Here is a 21,302-nt window from a genome sequence, read left to right as displayed (position 1 = left end):
TAAAATAGTGAAAATTAGCAGCATAAAATTCTGTATTTATTTATTTGTCTAATATCTAATACAAACAAAGAAGAGTTTCACAGTGTCTCCGTCTATATTCAAGTGTTAAATAAAGGTTGTGGGAAAAAAATATAAGGTTTAGCGACGGAGGTTTATTCTCCTGTCTGATTGGCTGTTACAAACGTCTGTCAAATTTCCTACTTCCGGTGTGCTCCGTTGCTAAGTTACAGCTGCTATGCGCCCTGTCCGTCCGCTAAACAGAACGAAGCCAGATGCTATGTTTAAGAGTTTGGGAATATACGAAGTTTCCGGTCATTTGTAGTTGTTAAAACCACTCGTTTGAAGCCATGACAGCTATAAAAGACGGAGAGTACACGGCTACCATCTACAAACTGGTGAGAACACTGCTTTAGCTGAGGTTAGCTGCCTAGCTCAGTGTTAAGCTATCGTCTTTACAACAGTTAGCGGTATCCCGTAACTCCATTCAAAAATTGTTCATTTTAGTGTTTCTTGCTTATTGAAACACACACACAAGACAGATAACACTTTTTTCTTGGACTTTCGATGGACTGATGGTAAATTCAGCATATATGTAACAAAACGAGCACCAACAGATTTAAACTGTTGTGATATGTTCATCCGTTTCTGCATTTGTGTCTGTCAGTTATTTTTAACGTTATCAGAGCCGAAGTTCAGCGCAACGTTACACTGCTCGGTAAATTCTTCAGTAAGGGTTTATGCAGCTTAGCATGTGGCTCCAGAGCTGTTGTCAGAGTTAGTCATTTGTGATCGAGGGGAATCCTGTACAGGAACATCTCAGTTCATTCTCGTTCTTCTTTTAGATTAAAGACGGCCAGTATGTTGAGGCAATTCACATCCTAAACAATCAGCTTCAGAAGCACACGAAGGTAAGTGTGTTGTCCATTTATAAAATATAGGCTATTGTTTGGAGTATACGTTTTTGAGATATCTGCAGGTAACATTTGGGTCTTGAATGTCACTGAATTGTCTTGAATTGCAGCTAAACATATTGTCATATCAACAATTAGCTAATTAACCAATCAGTCGATCAGTCGATACCGATAAACCGATAAATAACTACTATAAATAAGTTAATAAATTGCTGCCCTAATTGTAATCTTTCGGTTTTGGACCATTTGTCTCACAAAACAAGACTTGCATTGCACCTTGAGGAAATTGTGATTTGCAACTACACTTTCTGACATTTAATATATTAAGTTAATCAAATAATCAAGAAAATAACTGTCAAATTAATCACTTAGAAAAATAATCATCAGTCATAGTTCTAGTGGAAATGATGTGATCTACTTTTTGATGCCTGACCAAAATTTAAAAACAACCACTTCTTTATACTGATTTATATTTATATGTTGAGTTATGATTGATATTTAGTTAAGAAAAAGAGGACATTTTTGTGCTGTGATAAGTGCAGACATGTGTTTATATTGTATTGTTGTTCTGTCTTAGATACTGTGTGAAAGGGTGAGGTTGGTGTTTTATCCACACAGCCTCATGCTACAACCACTGCAGATGACCGTCAGCGTAACACTCTTACTTTATGTCCCAGTCCAGGGCAGCACTGTCACTGCTGGGCTACTGCTACTATCACATCCAGGACTTCACCAACGCTGCAGAGAGCTACGAGCAGCTCACACAGCTGCACCCAGAGGTGGAGGAGTACAAGGTGTACTATGCTCAGTCCCTTTACAAAGCTGGCGCTTATCCTGAGGCCACCAAGGCTTCATTTGTTCTGGACAACCCCAGCAGTCACACCAAGGTACAGCACACACACGTACACACAACATCCTAGTTCTTCAGCAGCCAGTCCAGGTGTTCAATCACTGCTTCAGATTTTCACCTCCATCTGTTATATACTTTTCATCACTGCGAGCATTTGTTCATCAGAAGTGCTCCAACAAATGGATATGGACCAGAAAAGAACAAATGAAACAAATGAAAAAAATGAAAATGAGCCAAAATGGAGATAGCTCAGTAACAGGGAACACATTTTTATCACCAGAAAGTCACAATAACACTGTCCTTAAATGGAGTTTAAGTTCATTTGTCAATATGATAAAATCAAGTTGAAATATTTTGTAATATCCACAGAAAATGTGTTGTTTTCTTGTGGGAAAACAGGTTCCAGGTCATGATATTAATTATGGATGGCAGTTTGGATCAGATTTGGAAGTTGATGTTAGTTCTTAATTTTTTGCTCCCAAGGCAAACCAGCACTTGGCTCAACACATCATGTCCCTGTTTTACATTTGGTTTATCCTGCCTCTCTCTCCCTTTCTCTCTCTCTCTGGTACAGATGGTCAAGCTGCAAGCCTGTATCAAATACTGTGAGGAGGATTACTCCGCTGCCAAGGTGACGAGCTCACACACATCATCTGTTTATACACACAAACTGCCATTTCTCTTCAATATGGAGGCAGTTTATTATCTGCAGCCGAACACATTCATTTTCTACATAATGCAATGCAGTGTGTGTGTGTGTGTGTGTGTGTGTGTGTGTGTGTGTGTGTGTGTGTGTGTGTGTGTGCGTGTGTGCGTGTGTGCATGTGTGTGTGTGCGTGCGTGCGTGCGCAGTCTCTGTTGGAGCAGCTGTCCCAGGACGACCCAGACTACGTCTACAACATGGGCTGTTTGCTCTACCAGGATGGAAAGTATGAGGAAGCCTGCAAGAAGTTCATGACTGCCATGCAAGTGCTGGGATACGTTCCAGGTAGTTTTCAAAGACACACACACACGAATACACAGTTCATATTTTTATGTCATCATTACACACAGCAGTTACACACATAGCTGGAAGCAAGAGTAATTTAACTGCTAGCTTCAATGTGGAGAAGTTGGCAGGAAGGGAGTAGGGTATAAGCCTGCTACATCACGCAACAAAGAGCACATACACCATCATCTAGTTACTGAACTGATCATAAGATGACACGCTGTGGGGTCTGATTCAGCTGATTCAGCTGATTTAAAGTTAATCCTTGCCTCTTGTCTTTCTGCCCCTCCTCTCTCTCAGCATTGTCCTACAACATCGCGCTGTCTTACTACAGCCTGAAGAACTACGCTCAGGCCCTCAAATACATCGGAGAGATCATCGAACGAGGCATCAGAGAACATCCAGGTAAAAACACAACTCAGTGGAACCTGTGTCGACTGACACTGACATCAGCAGTCTGGCTGAGTTACATTGTTTGATTATCTAATAATGATCTTTTGATGTGTGGTGTTTCTGTGGCAGAGCTGAGTGTCGGGATGACGACCGAAGGCATCGACGTCCACAGTGTGGGCAACACCCTGGTGTTGCATCAGACAGCTCTGATTGAAGCCTTCAACCTCAAAGCTGCCATCGAATACCAGCTGAAGAACCGTAAGAACCTCAGGCCATGCCTCTGAAACATGGCACATAAAAAAAGAGGGATGAAGGGAGAGATGAGAAAGAGGCCGAACAGGCAGAGAGTTTGACTTTCATAGAGGAACACAGGTGTTAGAAAACCACCGATTATTAAAGTAACAATTAGTGAAATTCTCTCTCTCTTCCTCCACTAATACCAGTAGTCCAGCCAAGCATCACAGCAACATTGGTCATGAGTGTACAATGTGTTTGTCTGGGTTGTTCTTACTCAACCACAGGTTGTATAATTCAAGCTAAAATCAGTTCACTTTTACAGAACAGAGAGACAGAGACACTTAGAACGAGATGAAAACCACCTGGAAAAGAACTTGTAAAGCCTCCTTTTATCTTCAAAAGCAGAGTCCTCCTCCCTCCTTTCCTCCACCCTCTGACACATTATCAGAACAAAGCTTCAAGAATAGTGATCAGAGGGTGATGAGCAGTAAGGAGGATATCTGAAGCCCACATCAAACATCTGCTCTGTCAAAAGGACAGGCAGCTACATCACCAGCACTATGTCCTCACTGAGACCAGATCAAGCCAGATCTGAATGCAGCCTGTAGGGATCAACTCATATTTTCATATTTATACTTATAAGATAAAGAAATTGAAGAGGGGGTTGTTCTGTTAGCCTCATGGTTAAGGGACTACACCTCAGCATCCCCTGTTCATTTACTCTCTTTCACTCCGCACTTCCTGTCTGTGTCTCAGTCTTTTAAAGGCAGAGTCATGCTGAAAGTTTCAGGCGTTTTACAGTAAAAGATCTTTTTACACCCAGTGGCAAAGTGTCAAAGTTTTACCGCATAATGTCCCCAAATTACCTCATAAGTTGTAAAACTGGAAAATTAAAAAGTTAGTGGAGAACTGCTGCATCAAAGTCAGAATTGTATCTCACTTAAAACTTCTCTGTGGAAGTTTGTTTTTAAAATTAATTTATGAATTATCATCCTTTAATCTGAAAATGTGTTAAATCTGTTAACAAATTATAGCAACTTTATATTTAAAATTTCCATTTTCATCTTAACTTTCTATCAGTTGTGTTATTTAATTATATAACCCTAAATCTCTTTACACATCACTCTGTCAAACTCTGTAATCAGGCTTCATCTTTTTAATTAATTTGCCTGTTTATCACCCTGAGGAGTTTTTGACCAGCCGTAGCACAATGGAGCAATGTTTCTGTGAGGCGAAGAAGAAGACTGTAAACTGACAAACATGAGTGTAAACAATGCAATAAATCAAAGATTATTAAACCAGTAAATGTCTCTTGAGGAAGGAAATGCACTCAGTGCAGACATCACAACTCAAGGACACCAAGCTGCAGCCTCTGAGGCTAAAATATGAAGCATCAACACTAAGGAGCTAAAAGCTGCAGTTCCTCTAATGACCACTAGAGTCTGGCTCCAACAATGAGTCAGTCCCCATAGACTCCCATGTTAAAATGTCCAACTTTACAGCAGAAATAAACATGTTTACAGCCTGGTACAAAAACTGGTTTGGTCTCTAGAGCAAATTTCCTCCTTCATTATTTTATATAACTCACCTGTTTACATTTTATTAAGGACTAAAGTTGATTATTGACTTCAAATTATTCAGGCTCTGTTTTATTTGTCTTTTACTGGTTTATAATGTTCATCCTGCAAAGACAAGTGTGCAGAGAAACTCTGATACAGATGCAAACCAACTGTTTTCTTCTCTGTTTTGTTTTCATGTGGATTCCTGCAGTGAAAGGAGCTCAGGAGGCTTTGACAGACATGCCCCCCAGATCAGAGGAGGTAACCACCATCACCCATTCACTCCCACTCTGCTGTGTGTGTGTGTGTGTGTGTGTGTGTGTGTGCGCGTGTGTGTGTGCGCGTGTGTGTGTGCGTGTGTGTGTGTGTGTGTGTGTGGATTCTCTCCTCAGCTGTGTGTGATCACTCTGCTGTGATCTAAATTAAAGCTGCCTGGACCTGCCCCGCCAGCAGCCTGGAGTTAAAGAGTTTAATAGAAAATTAGAATAGAGACGTAGGTTTGAAGGCTTACATGGAGGTAATGATGATCGTTTTATTGTCTTGAAACCGTCTCATTAAAATTAATGTACAGATGGGACACTGTCCTTGGTCCAGTGTGTCACAGCCACTGAGTCATGACTGTCTTTTTTAACTTGGGAGAAATTGGAGAGAAGTGCACAACTAGTGCCCCCTGGTGGAATTAAATGTTGAAGTCAAGATGGAAACACCAAAAACAAAAACCATTAATTAAAATGAAAGAATCATTTTATTGTGTGTGTGTGTGTGTGTGTGTCAGTGTGTGTATGTGTGTATGTGTGTGTTGTCACTGTATTCATGCTTTGTCTTAACACGACTAACCACCGGAGCATACTTATCAAAATGCTTCTTATTTACTCTGATGTGTGTCTGTGTGTGTTTGTCAGGAGCTGGACCCAGTGACACTTCACAACCAGGCTCTGGTGAACATGGACACGAAGCCGTCAGAGGGTTTTGAGAAGTTGGCCTTTCTGCTGCAGCAGCCCACCTTCCCCCCCGTCACCTTTGGAAACCTGCTGCTGCTCTATTGCAAACACGAGGTACACAGCCGGCCACAGTGTCTGGGAAGTGCAGGTCAGCGACTGGCAGTGGATCCTAGACCAAAACAGGGCAGCAGCCTCTGAGTCTTTTTTGCAGACTCTGGATGTACAGCTCAGGCTTCCTATGTTGTCCTGCTGTTTTAGGGCCCAGGTTAATTGTTGTGTTTAGTCACTGCTTCTGCAGCTTCTTATTTAAAGTGTTCCAGTGTCAAACCAGCAGGAGGCTTTTATTGTGAAGAATCTGGTCACCAAATTAGTGATTCTTTGTTTTTCTTTTCTATGGTTTGTGCGCTTTATGTGGTACTTCAACCCACATTTCCAGGTGGTTTACATTTGGCCTTTTTTGGGGTTGAGCTTTTACATGGCTCACTGAACACAGGACAACGATTTCACAGTGACGCACAACTGGCGTTTGACATCAATCAAGACTTAGGTAGAAGTACTCAAACAGTACAACACAACTAGTTGGAGAGCCAGGACATCTGCTGAGCTCCTTGTTAAGGACGTGCAGAATCACAAGGCATCGTTACCTCTTTTTTTATCCTTATAAATTTCCTTTCCCACTCAGTTTCTTATTTGGCAGCTAGATAAACCAGCAGCTCCATATAATACCCCTTGTTTATACCTGGTTTGTTTTATTGAATCAAATGAGACAGCACAGGTCTTCATGACAGTGTTGTTCCCGTGGAGCTCTTTGCTACACGAGGGACAGTGTCAGCATTTTCCACCAGACTGTAGACCAGCGAGGGTCACACAGGGAGTAACGCTGTTTTCAGAAGGATTTGGACTCATGGTGTGATTCTTAGTGGAAAGAGCTAAAAACATGCAGGGCAGCAGAGAGGTGTGGGTCTTTCATTAAAATGGTATTAACTCTCTCCCTCAGTACTTTGACCTGGCAGCCGACGTCCTGGCAGAAAACGCCCATCTCACCTACAAGTTCCTCTCCCCGGTAAGTTACACTCTGTGTTTACATGAGCGTGTTTCATCAGAGGTCACACTGCATGAACTCAACAGCAAAATTACTTCAAGTCTCATTATTACTTTGAAATCATGAAAAGTGTCCAGTGACTGAATCCATATGAAAGCTGACGAGTTTTGTCCTTTTCCAGTACATGTACGAGTTTCTTGATGCCTTGTTGACCTGTCAGACAGCACCAGAGGAGGTACAGTACAGATAACCAACTTCCAAAGCTTTGAAGTTAAAGATGCTCTCATTTTTAATATTTTCAACATGTTACATCACTAAACTTTTCCCTTTGCTCCTGTCATAATTACTACAACCACTAGATGTCGCCTAGCAACAAAACGTCATAATGACCTGCTGACAGACGACCTATGGAACAAATCAAACATTCTGCTCAGTGCAGCTTTAACTCAGGATTTCCATTCAGATGTTTTGCGTATCAATCAAAAAAATCAATTTTTGTGTTTATTGTGTAGCAACTTAGTCGTGCTTTTTGTTTATCATTGAATAAAATCATCTTTCAGCCTTTTCACTCTTCTGTTTGTGAAATTTGTCTGTTTCTTTCACAGGCATTTAGGAAGTTTGAAGAGATGAACGCCAAACTGACCGAGCAGTTACGAAAGCTGGCCAAGCAGGTAGTTCACCTTCCTCATCTCCTCCTCCTCCTCTGCAGCTCTGCAGAGTACAGAACAATTCACCTCATGAATTGTACAGTACACATGTTTATTTTATATATTTATATTTCATAGGTATGTATTTCATTTTAAAGTATTACATATCAAACATATATCATCCTGTAACTGACAAACAACCGATAGGCTTCATCTGTCAGTTAGACGACACCAGTGAAAAGTCCCAGGTCACAGGAAACTGTGAAACAGCCATATTTAACACTTATAGTGGTTCTCAGGACTGTTTCTCAGTGTGTTGTAACTTTTCTGCCAAAATAAAAGCTACATTTTGATGTGAAGAGGCTCAGTTGGCTGAATTTGGTTTTTGTCCTTCTTCTCTAAGGTGCAGGAAGCCAGACTGGCTCGAGACGAAGAAGCACAGAAGAAAGCTCTGCAGGACTACGACCTGATGCAGGAGAAGTGAGACACACACACACGCACACACACGAACACACACAATAATATATATATCATAATCTTTGTTTATAGAGCACTTTTCTAAACCCACACTACAAAGTGCTTTACACGAAGCAGCAGAGTAAAACATGCAGGTCGTATAAGGCAACAGAGTTAAAACAAGCAAATCACAAACACAATGAAAGTGTCCCAGTATTATAGTGCAAATAAACCGAAGGTAGAGACATCACCATCAGGGTGATCAGTAAAACTGATTAAAATCATAAAATACAGAGTTGAGTAATCTGGACAATAAAAACAGAATCAAATACAGTTTCTCCAGTAAAAGTGCGGTCCATAAAAATCTGTTAGGGGGAGACTAATCTGCCTCGAGTGGTCAGTAAAATTAAGTAAAATCGGGAAAAGCTCTACAATAAAAGTACGTTTAAAGACGAGATTTTAAAAAATCATACATGTATTTTACAGTTACAATTATTTTATTTATGGACAGCCTCAGTATCATGTCACCACTTATTTCACTGCACGTGTTGTTACATGTGACATAAAAACCTCTGAATCTTTAGTCTTTAATAAAACAATGTTCACATCCTGCAAGAAATAAGAAGCATGAAAAAAAATCTTTGACTGATGATTTAAATCAAGGGAGACCATTACTCTCTGCATATTAGAACTTTTTCATTTATCAGTTCACTTAAATGAAGACAAATAATTATTCTATAATTGGAGAAATAGGAGAATCAACTCACTATCATAACTCTAATCAGCAGTTCCTCTGGTCTCTGCCAACAGAGTGAAAAACTCATTCACATTAACTAATCATTCATTCAACTCCTCCAGATCTTGGGAAACTCCTGGTGTCTGGTATTAAAACATTTTTCAGTATTTCATTCTCTATGTCCCACTACACATCTTTCCCTCTCCATCTTCCTGTCTAATTGTCGGGCTCTTACCTCAGGTACATTGTGGTCCTGATGGCCCAGGCCAAGATCTACTGGAACCGGGAGAACTTCCAGATGGTGGAGAAGATTTTCCGCAAGTCGGTGGAGGTTTGTAACGAGGACGATACTTGGAAGTTGAACGTGGCCCACGTGCTCTTCATGCAGAACAAGTACAAGGAGGCCATCGGCTTCTACGAGCCCATCGTCAAGAAGCACTACGACAATGTGAGTGCTTCAAGTGGCTGGTCACATTCACAGAGAAAACACGTGTGTGGAAGGAGAATATCATTCACCGCTGACAGTCTGAGGTCAGGGCTACACACTGACAGTTTGACTCTCTGTCCAGGTGGAGCAGTGTAACATTCAGGAGTGTCCCTGCAAGTGCAAACCTTCGGTAAAAACAGAGACCAAACAGCTGTTTCTCCTCCTCTGCAGTGTCTTCACATCTGTGCATGACATCTGTGTGGATGATTTTCTGCTGTCTCTGTGTTTGTGTGGGGTTTTCCATTCATTGTTTGTTTGTTTGCAGTGATGCTTCTGACATTTGACCCATTTCAGAACAATAAAGTCACCATAACCTCGACTGAGGGTCCTAGAGTTTTACCCAAAGGTCACAAAAATGAGAAATGACTCATTTTATCAGAGCAGCTTTGTTTAACAGAGTTTCTTCACATCCTGTAATATTTGAAATGCCTGAAGTGATGTTATGTTCTTGACCACAGTCTAATACAACATCTGAAGTCTTACATTCATTTTAATAATGAATCCTGATTTCCTGTTGCTGTTCTGGTGAGAAACATGTGTCGAGTGTCTTCTAAAATCTCCACAGTTCATTTTCTAATGTGAGTGATTGTCATTGAATATATTCTAATTATTTTCTATTCTGAACGCCATTAAATTGAATCCTGTTCCCACTCTGGTTTAGTTTCAACAAAGGTCTGTGAAAGCTCCTGGTGCTGACTGGAAATATTCTGTGAAACAAACCACAGAGGAGAAGTTCTTAGATAATGTTTCACAAAGTGAAATTAATAAATGTGTGTGTTCTGCTGCAGATCCTGAACGTCAGCGCTGTGGTCCTGGCCAACCTGTGTGTGTCCTACATCATGACCAGCCAGAATGAAGAGGTACTGTACACAGAGGTTAACACAGTGCTGTTGTCTTGTCACTGTCACTGTCACTGTTTCTACTCCACTACATTTCATTTTCCACTTTTCAGGGGGAAAATCTTTAAGATAAGATAACTTTTGTTACTTTCTACCTTTCAGATTAAGATTTTACACACAACAATTATCTGCATCTTAAATATGATTTGTTATAGTAGACAACACAAACAAGAGTTAGCTTCATCTCAACTAGTTACAACATTAAAATGCTGCTTACATGATGATGCATCACTTTGGCCTCTTGATATCCTATTGAAACCAGTGTCATGATATTTATCTGTGTTATTGTAAAACTAACTAAATAATATTGTGTATCGTGATATTTGGGCTGCACTGTATTGAGATATTAAATTCAAAGCCACACACTGTGATAAAGGGTTTTTTATTGCGTTATTCAGTTGTGTCGATGTTGTTGTGTTCATTTAGTTCAGAATCTGGTCAGCATTCATGTTTTGTCTGTAAAGTCATCTCTGTGTGTCTCTGAATGGAAATACCTTTTACAGGATTAATTAACTTTCTTCTGGTTCGTGTGGTTTCGTCGTCATTCTTTGTTTAAGTTCACAGTATAAATGAGACTCTTCTCTCCTGTTTCCTCTTCATGTCGTTCTGGCTCAACAGGCCGAGGAGTTGATGAGGAAGATCGAGAAAGAGGAGGAGCAGATTTCCTATGACGACCCCGACAAAAAGGTCTTCCACCTCTGCATCGTCAACCTGGTGATTGGGTGAGTTCCAGCTGCTGCTGCCGTCAGCTGATCCTGCTGGAAAAACTGACGCAGACTGATTATTCACCAGCACTGGGTTCTGAGTGGAACTGCTTTTTTATTTCTGTGTTCCTCGTGTTTTTTTTGGCTCCACAAAACTCTTGAATTTTGAAAAATATTTAAGCATTCAAGGTATTTTTCACTGTTTTTCTGCTCAGCTTTAAGAGCTCAGCTCACTGTGTTTCACTACACATATTGTTAAAGTATCTAATGAACATCATCCCTGCACACAGACAGTCTCAGTCCAGACCGTTCTGGTCTGTGGTTTCCTGATGGTGGAACCAGCTCCTGAAGTCTGTCAGAGCAGGGGCATCCCTCTCTGTCCTCAATCTGTTGAAGACTCCTCTCTTCAGAGAGCACCTCCTCTCCTAACTCCTCTAACAAGTTTAACTAGCTCTGACTCTGACTTTCAGTTCACTTCTTTACCTGATCTCCTTCACTTATTGAACAAGAACTTAGTCCTCACACCAAGGTCTCGACTGCCCTGAAGCTTCAGTGATGTCCCTCACTTTTAAGTCACTTTGGATAAAAGTGTCTGACACATGAGTAAATATAAATGTAAGAATGTGACAAATAAACCTTTGAATCCCTGGTTAAACCCTGGGTAAATATTTAAACTAAATGTTCACTTGAGCTGTTAACTGTCTCCCACAGCCTTTCTCAGCAAATGGAAGTTGTCATGCTGGGACCTGATTACTGAACTTCAGTCATAAGATAACAAGTGGTCATATAGACGTTGTGTTTCTCTTTCAGGACGCTGTACTGTGCTAAAGGCAACTACGACTTTGGCATTTCTCGTGTCATCAAGAGCCTGGAGCCGTACAATAAGAAGGTGCTGTTTTCTTTACAGAAAGTTTGTAGAATTCAGACATTCAACTCATATTTTTTACTGTTTGGCTTTTATTTTTCAAGGACAGCAGAAAGTACCATCTTTGTTTCACAGGAAGTCATAAACGATGACAAGAATCATTTTACTGTTAAAATGTGACGTTTGAAAGACAAAGTGTCAGTGCTGAGTCCGTCTCTCGACAAGGATCCACTCTGAGGTTGAGCTGCTCTTTTTGGGAACTTTGATCTGATCCAGTCACAACACCAGACTCTGGCTGCAGCTGAGTCCACTACACTCCAGCTGAGAACACAGGCCGTCATCCTGAGTGTTTCCTCTCTCCTCCTCACAACAATCACCAGCACACAGTCACATTCACAGTGAGAGCGGAGAGGAGCTCTGGAATGTGAGGCCTGGTGAAACACAGTCACGCTAACGTTTCACAACCTGACCATCATGTCTGAACTGTCACTGCCACGGACCCTCCTGTGGTGTTAAACTGTAGTTAAACCGTCCTGTGGTGTTAAACTGTAAAGGTTTCTAATGAGGGTTTGGTTTAGGCACTTCAGGGAGTTAGTCTTGTTTTATTAATAATAAGACTATGACAAATGCATTCCAGTAAAGTTAATTTGTGTGTGTGTGTGTGTGTGTGTGTGTGTGTGTGTGTGTGTGTGTGTGTGTGTGTGTGTGTAGCTGGGGACGGACACATGGTTCTATGCCAAGCGCTGTTTCCTCTCCCTGCTGGAGAACATGTCCAAACACATGGTCATGCTGAGGGACGCTGTGGTACAGGAGTGTATTCAGTTCCTGGAGCACTGTGAGGGTGAGCAGCAGTCACACACACACACACACACGCGCACAAGTTTAAAAATGCTGTACACCGTCAGCGTGACGACAGGCTTCATTTCCTTCTTTCAATGAATCAGTTTGAAACTAAACTTTTTGAATATCCTGTGTTTGAATGGGCAGATTGAACATCTCATGAATCCTGAATCCTAGTGATGATGAACTCAGTGACCCCTGAACTTTCCTCTTGCCCCCTCTTTGGTCAAAATTACCCCTTTGATCAACATTTCCTCCACACTAGATATTTTGAAAACTACCATCCAGATTTCATTCATGATCTTCAGAGGATGAACCCTGAAGATTATAGACACTCCCTGACTTTTACTCCTTCACCATCAGGTCACAATTTCCACTTGCAAGTGATAATATAGAGTGAAGAGTGAACGAGGTGATGAGGTGTCCAGACAATCTGTTTCATAATGATCTTAACTGGGTTTCCCTCAAATTACTATTATTGGTAAATGCATGAATACCACATGTATTTCTCCAAATGTGCAAATATAAACAGAACAAAGTGATGCCAGTATTTACAGGTTTACAAAGAAAAACCACCTAAAACTGTTATGTAAGTTATGTTCCAGCAGTTTCAAAAACCTGGGACACCAAAGACATTAAGTCTTTGTTGCCTGCATGTCACAGATTTGGGAGTGTTATGCTATCAGCTATTAGCAGCTAATGTAGCCTGTAGCATGTAGCAGAGATGAGCAGGAGGCTGCAGAGGTTTGGTGAACACACGTCTTTCTAAATCCAGATCATTTAACTTTTCAAACTTGTTGTCTTCAGACCAAACAACGCTGAAGAGACACAAGGCTTTATACTACAGTTTTACATTACACGGTAGTAATACAGACACACACACACACACACACACTCTTTGATAAATAAGAGCAGCTTTACGTTTTCATGGTGCCACCCACTTTAGTAAATCAGAAGTTTTAAAATTAACTACATGTTACGTCTGGTTCATCACAATTCAGAACATTTTCCGATCCACAGAGGATAAACCCTTTAAATTTCAATGATGTCACGATCTTTCTCCTACCACCACCACCTATGGGTCAGTCTGTTCCATCACTGGCGGCCTTCAGACATTCAGTCGTCTTCTTCAGGTCGAGGTGACGCTGATAATAATTCTTCTTGTTTTCTTTGTCTCCTCTGAAGTCTACGGTAAAGAAGTTCCTGCCATCATCGAGCAGCCACTGGAGGAGGTCCGCATTCACATCGGCAAGAACACTGTCACCTACGAGGCCCGGCTACTCAAGGCACTGTTCTACGAGGTCATTGGCTGGAACAAGTGACATCATCACAGAGGTGTAATGTCTGAGTTTAGCCGATCCCTGAAACATCAGTGAACATCTCCGACTCAAAGGATGATGAACGTAAACCCAGAGACAATCAACACACACACACACACACACACACACACACACACACACAGAGTTACTGATGTATTTTAAATCAAACCAGCTGCACAGCTATATATATCTGGGAATTAAAACCATGTCCAGTTCCTGATGTTTTCCCAGCTTTTGGACTTTCCCAGTCAGTGCGCATGTACACACACACACGCACACACACATACCCACACCCCAGGGGAAGCTTTTATTTTGAATTTGACTTAAGCAGAGGGACTTTTGGCAGCAGGATAAAATCCCAGAGCTCCAGCAGATCTTACATAATCAGTTTTTGTTCTTTCTCTCATTGTGACTGTTAAAGGAGGTCTGGTGCCTCAGCTGCACTTTACACAGTCTTATAGCCAATAATATAAAGAGCGTGATCTGCCTTCGTTATGAGAGCTACTCGGAGTATAAAAAGGTTTGAAGACTCAGAGCAGATTTTCAGTCTTTATTAGCTGTGTTTAATCTACTAACATAAAATACATGATAACAGTTTGTATGTGAGTTCAACTACATACATTCATGATTCATGCTTCTGTTCTCTTTGGTGACTGCTGGTTGTACAGCCATTCTCATAGTACAGCCCTGTTCTGTGTGGTTTTATATTCAGCAGATAATATGTTTGTGAAAAGCAAAAACATAATGTAAAGACAATAAAGATTATTATTTTTGGAAAAAAATAGTGCCCTGCAGAGTTTGTGTCTGTAAATAACTGGATGTTTTTCTTTAAAGCTACAGTAAATGTTTCTTGGCCTTTGAAACTGGGACGCTCCAATCAGGCTTTTAATGACCAATATCATTAACTGATTGCTTCCTGATCTTAAGCATTTTTGCAGAAAGATTCAGAAACTTTGTCTGAAGGCCCTCAGAACACCTCAGCACCTGAGACCCCCGGACCCCACAGCTTTCCACTGTGTCCTTGCAACTTTCCAAAACCAACAGTTTGACGCTCCCACACCCACTTTGTGCAGAGACTGGTCGGCTGTGAGGAGGCAAGAAAGTAGGTGAACTTCAAGCTGTGTCCCAATCCAGGGGCCGCATCCTTTGGAGGACACGGTCTACGAAGGTGTGGCTCTTCATACCGGTTGAAGGCCTACAGCAGTTGAGATGGATTTTCACTTAGTGTCACCAGCTGTGCCGCCCATAGCGCAGCTCCTGTTCTAACTTTTTCCACACAAACTTGAGCTGAAACCAATACTAACATTTAACAGTGTGATTCTCAGGCTGTCTGTCGGTGTTGTTTGCTTTCATTAGCAAACGTATCTTGTATCTTGTGATTGGTTCACCTGTTGAATCCTTCGTTGCCCTGGAAATGGCTGCATTTCTCAGCCATATTTGAGGGAGCCTCTGAAGTGAGACAGCCCTGTGGCACCGCTGTGATTCAGTCAGTCTTCAAATGCAGCCTCTGAGGGAGGAAGCCCCCTGAACTGGGACACAGCTATTATCTATCCTATCGACTATAACTCAGCTGCACCTGGTGCGTCATGAAAATGATTAAGTACATTTGTGGCAAGAAGCAAAATCTGATTCTGACACTGGCTCATCTGGAAACATCACACTGAGATAAAAGCAACAAACGATTCTCCCAGACTCTGGTTTCATGTGGAGAAAGAAACAGACTCTGAACTGTGTGTTGGCTCGTTGCAATCAGAAATCAATAGACAGCAGCCTGAAGACACTGCCTGTCTGACTGTATGTGGAGTCCATGTGGAGCTGGACAGAAACATGAGCTGCCTCAGACACTGATGAGCACTTTTCAATCAGTCAGGTTATTTATGATGAGTATCATCAGCACTTTCTAAAGGCTGTTTGAGATTAATGACGTCCTTAGGGAGTCAGTACATGGGAACTAAACATCTTCCTCATTATAATCATGGAATACAACATGGAAAAACATATGTCATCAAGTATTTCATCATCTTACGACTGTTTTCATAAAGCAACGTATTGTATCGGAGCTCAGTCTCTGCCTGATGATCTACAGTGTTTTGCTTGTTAACACACACACACACCCTCGGCTGTGTGGCAGCAGGGTGGGGGGGCGGGGGGGGGGCGGGGGTGCATTCAGGAGAGCGGCCTCTTGGTTATGTCCTGTTCTGCCAGGTAATAATTCAGGTATCCTCCCAGAGCGCCGACAGCCACCGCCGTCATGTGACTGGAGCAGCCGTCTGTGCGACGAGGAACGACAGAGAGGAGAGAAGGGGATGAGAGGTGAAAAGGCTCCGGTTCACAGCATTACAGGTTACAGCTCTGCATCAAAATTTCAATGAATAAATAAAAGTAAAAAATGAAGGAGAGAGAGTGATGGAGCGAAGAGTTTCATCTAACTGATGTGATCTCAGATCAGTCAAAGAAGGAAACGAAGGAACGAAACAACCAGACTCATACGAACCCATCACACAGCAGCAATGACTTCATGTATCATTTCTGCTCAAACAGCTGAGACTCATTAGGAAATGTTTGTATCGAACAGACTCTGCTTCAAACTGACCTGGAAGAATCTTCTCCCTCCTCTTCACTCTCCTGTGAGGCTGCAGCTGCTCCAGCAGCTCGTCTCCAATGATCTGAGAGATGATGCTCTCTGAGGAAAGAGCCGGCAGAGAAGATCAGCTGTCCATCCATCCATCCATTCATCCATTCAGCGATCTATTCAGCCATCCATCCATCCATCCATTGATCTATTCAGCCATCCATCCATTCATCCATTCATCGATCTATTCAGTCATCCATCCATCCATCCATTGATCCTTCCATCCATCCACCCATTCATCCATCCATCCATCCATTCATCCATGAATCCCTCCATTGATCCATTGATCCATCCACCTAACCATTCATCCATCCATCCATCCATCCATTAATTCATTCACTCATTCATTCATTCATCCATTCATCCATCCATCCACCCAACTCCTGCATGAATCATCTATAATAGCTGCTCACTCAGGCTCAGGTTGTTGATCCTTCCTCTACTTTTACTCCACATTTGTATATTTGCGTCTGTTACGAGACTCATTTCTGTGTTCGTGCATTAGATACTGACTCTGATCTAAACTGGCAGATCAGACTTTGAACCACTGGGCTAAAGTAAGAACTGTGCGTCAGTGTAGACACAGTCCGAGAGTGAAGGGGAGGAGCACACAAGTTGTTTTTATAAGTTACAAGTAATGAGCTTTTAAGTCATTGTGGGTTAGCAGGGAATTAACCCACAGTATGAGAAAAACAGGTACAAATGGTTGACTTTTTTAGTTTAACACAAGATATTGAGCTTAAAAATGACATTTGACAACTACACTTCCTGGAAATGATGAGATTCTGTTCAAACACTCACTGTCTCTCCCGAAGCAGCCAACCTCCTCATCCTGCAGACTGAGGATGTGCTGCAGCCAATCAGCTTTGTAGAAGTCAGAGAAACCAGCCAGTCCACAAATCAGAACTGTCGACAGAGAGAAGAGGAACTCTTTTTTCTAAACTGTTCATCATTCTGAGAGGCTCTGAGCCTCTCTTCTGAGTGGCTGACTGTTTTCTGAGTGATCCAATAAGAATATAGCAGATTTTTCCTCTTTTATTAGATAAGGTGAAGCTTCAATAACAACTGTGCAAATATAATAATAATCTTAATAGAAATATAGGAAAATGTATTATTTATACCAAGGATGTGTAAAAATGTATGAGAATGCTTCACATCTGTTTAACATACTGTACCAGGATGGAGTTAACAAACTTGGGATGGGAGTCACTCACTGTTTTCGATGAAGATGTCGACCGTCTGCTCGGACAGACCGTCTTTGATGATGTCCTGGTTGGTCTTCATCATGTTGGAGCAGAAGATCCTCTGGTAGTTTCGTTCAGTCATGTTGGCTCTGGACGCTCGCGTGTCTCCTTTCAGCAGGTTGGTGCAGCCTCTCTGAGAGGGAGACACAACAGTCAGAGTCTGACCTGGGGTCGACGACCATTCTGCTCATTCCTGCTGAATTATGGGTAACTCACTCTCTTTATCTTCACGTCTGCAGGTATTTTTCAGTCTGACTTCATTTTCAACTTGGTTTCAATTATGTTTTTTAGGATAAATTTGAGGATATTCTTTTTTTTTTTTTTTTTTTTTACTGTCAATGAATCTCGTGCAAGAACCAACAACATATTAGTCCATCTGTGGCTCTCAGCTCCAAACCCACTGGTTCCTACTAGAGACCTAAATCTTTCAAAACTCCTCACAAACATAGTTTTAGTAAAAAAAAAAGACTCAGTAAATCAGTTGCTCATTGTAGTTTTTATAAAAACAAACAGGAGGAAATATATATATTGCTTTTTAGGGACTATATCCAGCAGTGGATTAATCCACATTAAGTGGACAGAGTGTGCGGGACTGAGTCCAAATTAGCAATATGTTTTTCTAAAAGCTTTTCAGTGATTGAATCATTTTAGACGATTTACTGCACATCTCACCATTTTTCCGATCATGAAGTAAAGCAGCTGGTGGGACAGAGAGTAGTGTGGACAACCGAACCGAGTCATGGTGTCCCGACACGGCTTGGTGACGATGCAGGGCGTCCCGTTCATCTTCCTGAAAAACAGAGAAACAGCAGAAACTCTTTACTTTCGAGGATCTTGAACCGGCAAATATTTAACACTTTAATTATTTAAATGACAACTTTTTCATTTATTAAAATTCCTCCTGGCTCCTTCACATAGAAATGAGTCCACAGGCTGTTAGAGCAACAGAGAAAGTCAGGGAAAGTTTCATTTTTAAGTTACAAAAACTACATTACTGTTAATATATTAGATGTAGAACCTTTAACAAAACCTCACACCTCAACAAGAAAACAGGTAATTAAAATGACACATGATTATTTTCTGATCTGCCTTCTCTCCGGTTCAGGTCTGGTTAAGATTAAATAACTAAAACAACTGGTTCAGGTTAGTTAAAGACCGTGGTCATGATTAAAAGAAATAAACTGTGAGCAGACAGGATGTGAGATTTCTCCTGCCACAGTGTGTTGTTGTGGTTGTTGTTGTTGTTGTGGTTGTGGTTGTTTCTGTCGGTGTGTGTTCGCACCAGGTTCCCAGCAGCAGGGTCAGACACTTGTCACTGAGCTGCTCGTCGTAGCACTCGGTGGTCATGGTGGAGGGGTAGACCAGGCTGGGGTCCGTGGAGCTCCACTCCTGAGGGATCAACCAGAAGCTCCACGACAGCAGGGGCTCGAACTCTGCACAACACACACCAGTGAAAGGATGAAAGGATCTGAGGGGTTATCATTTCTCTGAGTGAGGCTCTTCTTTGTGTACTTTTTCCACTGCAGCTGGAATCATACCACAGGATTTCTGGGAAATGAAGTCCTTCTGCAGCTGTGAAAGTCTCACCTCTGTAGTATTTGGGGTCGTTCTGCTGCAGGGCTGCGACGGCCTTGTCGAAGCTCTGGTCGAGACGCCTGACCAGAGCGACGACAGAGGTTCTCTGAGCCCAGCTGACCGGGTCGGTGTGAGGCCACGTCCGAACCGCTTCCTTCAGTTCAGCTGAGACAGGAAACAGGAACCACAGAAGAAGAATCAGGAGCAAAACATGTTCCAAGCACAAATAACGTTAGTTTAAGTGAGGGTGTACACAGAAATGGCAGCTGCACACAATTCCAGCGCTCAACAGTTACTGACACTGAGGTCACACCGGTCCTCACAGAAATATCTGAACTACTATCGGATGAATGTTTCCACAGACTCAGATTCCTGTTTCATTACATCTGATCCTTTGGTTCAGGATGAACTCTTTCTCTCCAGCCTCAGTACTTTGTGTTTAGTGCTAAAAATAATAACTAATAATAATAACTATTGTTGGCTAATAAATCATTTTGATGCTTTATTCTTCAGTTATAAACTTAATCTCTTTCATTCATTAGGTAGACATCTTTTGACCACTTATCTTCTGGAAAACAGCTGCAGGACATCTGGACAAGAATCCATTTACAAACTAATTATTAACATTTTTTAAGCAAAAACAATCTTTGGGTTCTGGACTGTCTGTCAAACATTTTTTTTACTATTTATTAGTATTTTATGGACAAAACTTGAAAAAATGATTGTTGATAATGAAAATAATTGTTGCAGCTCTAATTTATGTGTTTGACATGTTTAACTTCTGCTGATGGCCCCTTACAAAATGAGAAACATATTATCATGTCTCACTAATGAATTTAAGTGCTGGCAAAGTATAATGCTGGAGGATGGTTTTCCACAACCTGGCAACCCAAATGTTGTTGTTATTAATGGCCTGTAACTGATCTGTAAATCTTCACTTACCTTTAATAAAGCCATTTATTTTATTAATTACATCTTACTGAAGCTTAGTAAAATGTAGTTCGTGATTTTCCAGTGTTTCTTTGACTAACTATATGAAAAATGAAATAATTGTCCCACTTCAACTGAACCTCACACCACCAAACAAAGTGCAGTTGTTTTCCAGATGTTTCATGCAGCTGGGAGCACGCCTCGTCCTGCGGCTGCCGTGGGCTGGTACCTACCCTGCAGCATGAGGAACCCGACCACCCCGTCCAGGTTGATGTGCTCATGCTGCCGCTCCAGGAAGGACGCGCCCCTGGAGAGGCTGCCCAGGATGTCATCGATCACCTCCGCCCGTGACCCGGACACTGCGGCAAACAGAGCCAGCACCGCGGCCAGCTGGAGCCTGGCTGCCCGCATCTCCTCACTCGGTTGAATCCGGTCTGGAGGAGCGGGGAGGACGGGCTGCCTCTCCTCTCACAGGGGGAGGACAAGTGAGGAGGCTGGGGGAGGAAACGGAGTGACGTCAGAGGGGCGCTTATTACGAAATCCAAACTTGGGATGACGTGCAGAGGGTAATGACGTCATTTTACTCCTCTGTGTATAAAACAGTTTAAAGCTAATAATGTCACGTATAATAAAACACCAGTCAGCGCAGCTCTTGAGGAGAAATACTCTGATTTCCTCTCAATTTGTTTATTTCTCTTTGGTTCACGCGTTGGTTCATCTGTAAAATCGATATCAATGTCAGATTTTATTGTCCATTTAGAAATAAATTACTGAAATGATTTATAACTTTTTCCATGACCCCTGTGGTGTGGGGGAGGCAGGGGGAGAGAGGGACCAGGAGCCGCCTCTCCATCCACCCTCATGGGATGAGAACCATGAAAAGGATGGAGGCTGGAGAGGATGGCTGAGTGATCAGTTATCAATCAGTTATTTATCCGTCAGTCAATTAGTCAGTTAATCGACTAATCATTTCAGCTCTGGGGTACTGGTTAGTCTCTGGGTGCCTGGTCAAATAATGAAACTGGGGGTCAGTAGGAGCCCACTGTG

The 21,302-nt window shown here is 41.9% G+C and overlaps 2 protein-coding genes across 2 annotated transcripts; one reads left to right on the top strand and one right to left on the bottom strand.

Annotated features, from left to right (window-relative positions):
* Nucleotides 1–196: 196 nt before the first annotated feature.
* ift70 (intraflagellar transport 70) lies at nt 197–14,656 on the top strand. The gene is made up of 19 exons (XM_071465699.1): nt 197–395; nt 843–908; nt 1,589–1,798; nt 2,336–2,392; nt 2,614–2,749; nt 3,050–3,154; nt 3,272–3,400; nt 5,150–5,199; nt 5,841–5,993; nt 6,877–6,942; nt 7,103–7,156; nt 7,527–7,592; nt 7,972–8,048; nt 9,001–9,208; nt 10,036–10,107; nt 10,765–10,868; nt 11,661–11,739; nt 12,427–12,556; nt 13,741–14,656. The coding sequence occupies exons 1-19, from the start codon at nt 348–350 to the stop codon at nt 13,875–13,877; spliced, it is 1,947 nt and encodes a 648-aa protein (XP_071321800.1). The 5' UTR covers nt 197–347; the 3' UTR covers nt 13,878–14,656.
* On the bottom strand, nt 14,411–21,258 carry cunh16orf89 (chromosome unknown C16orf89 homolog). The gene is made up of 8 exons (XM_071465733.1): nt 20,489–21,258; nt 19,338–19,490; nt 19,033–19,183; nt 18,423–18,540; nt 17,721–17,883; nt 17,308–17,412; nt 16,468–16,557; nt 14,411–16,144 (listed from the first exon to the last, which is right to left on the bottom strand). Exons 1-8 carry the CDS (start codon nt 20,664–20,666, stop codon nt 16,041–16,043), a joined length of 1,062 nt encoding a protein of 353 aa, XP_071321834.1. The 5' UTR covers nt 20,667–21,258; the 3' UTR covers nt 14,411–16,040.
* Between the last annotated feature and the right edge of the window lie 44 nt (nt 21,259–21,302).

Source organism: Trachinotus anak, unplaced genomic scaffold (genome assembly GCF_046630095.1).
Source record: "Trachinotus anak isolate AG129_WGS33_773 ecotype Australia unplaced genomic scaffold, CSIRO_AGI_Tana_v1 ptg000003l, whole genome shotgun sequence".
Lineage (NCBI taxonomy): Eukaryota > Metazoa > Chordata > Actinopteri > Carangiformes > Carangidae > Trachinotus > Trachinotus anak.
This window is presented reverse-complemented; position numbering and strand designations above follow the sequence as displayed.

Coding starts and splice junctions, on each gene's coding strand:
- ift70 (XM_071465699.1), top strand. CDS start 348: ATGACAGCTATAAAAGACGGAGAGTACACGGCTACCATCTACAAACTG. Junction 3,155..3,271: donor AGGCATCAGAGAACATCCAG/GTAAAAACACAA, acceptor TTTCTGTGGCAG/AGCTGAGTGTCGGGATGACG. Junction 7,593..7,971: donor TACGAAAGCTGGCCAAGCAG/GTAGTTCACCTT, acceptor TTCTTCTCTAAG/GTGCAGGAAGCCAGACTGGC.
- cunh16orf89 (XM_071465733.1), bottom strand. CDS start 20,666: ATGCGGGCAGCCAGGCTCCAGCTGGCCGCGGTGCTGGCTCTGTTTGCC. Junction 16,558..17,307: donor TGGCTGCTTCGGGAGAGACA/GTGAGTGTTTGA, acceptor CTCTTTCCTCAG/AGAGCATCATCTCTCAGATC. Junction 16,145..16,467: donor GAGGGAGAAGATTCTTCCAG/GTCAGTTTGAAG, acceptor CTCGTCGCACAG/ACGGCTGCTCCAGTCACATG.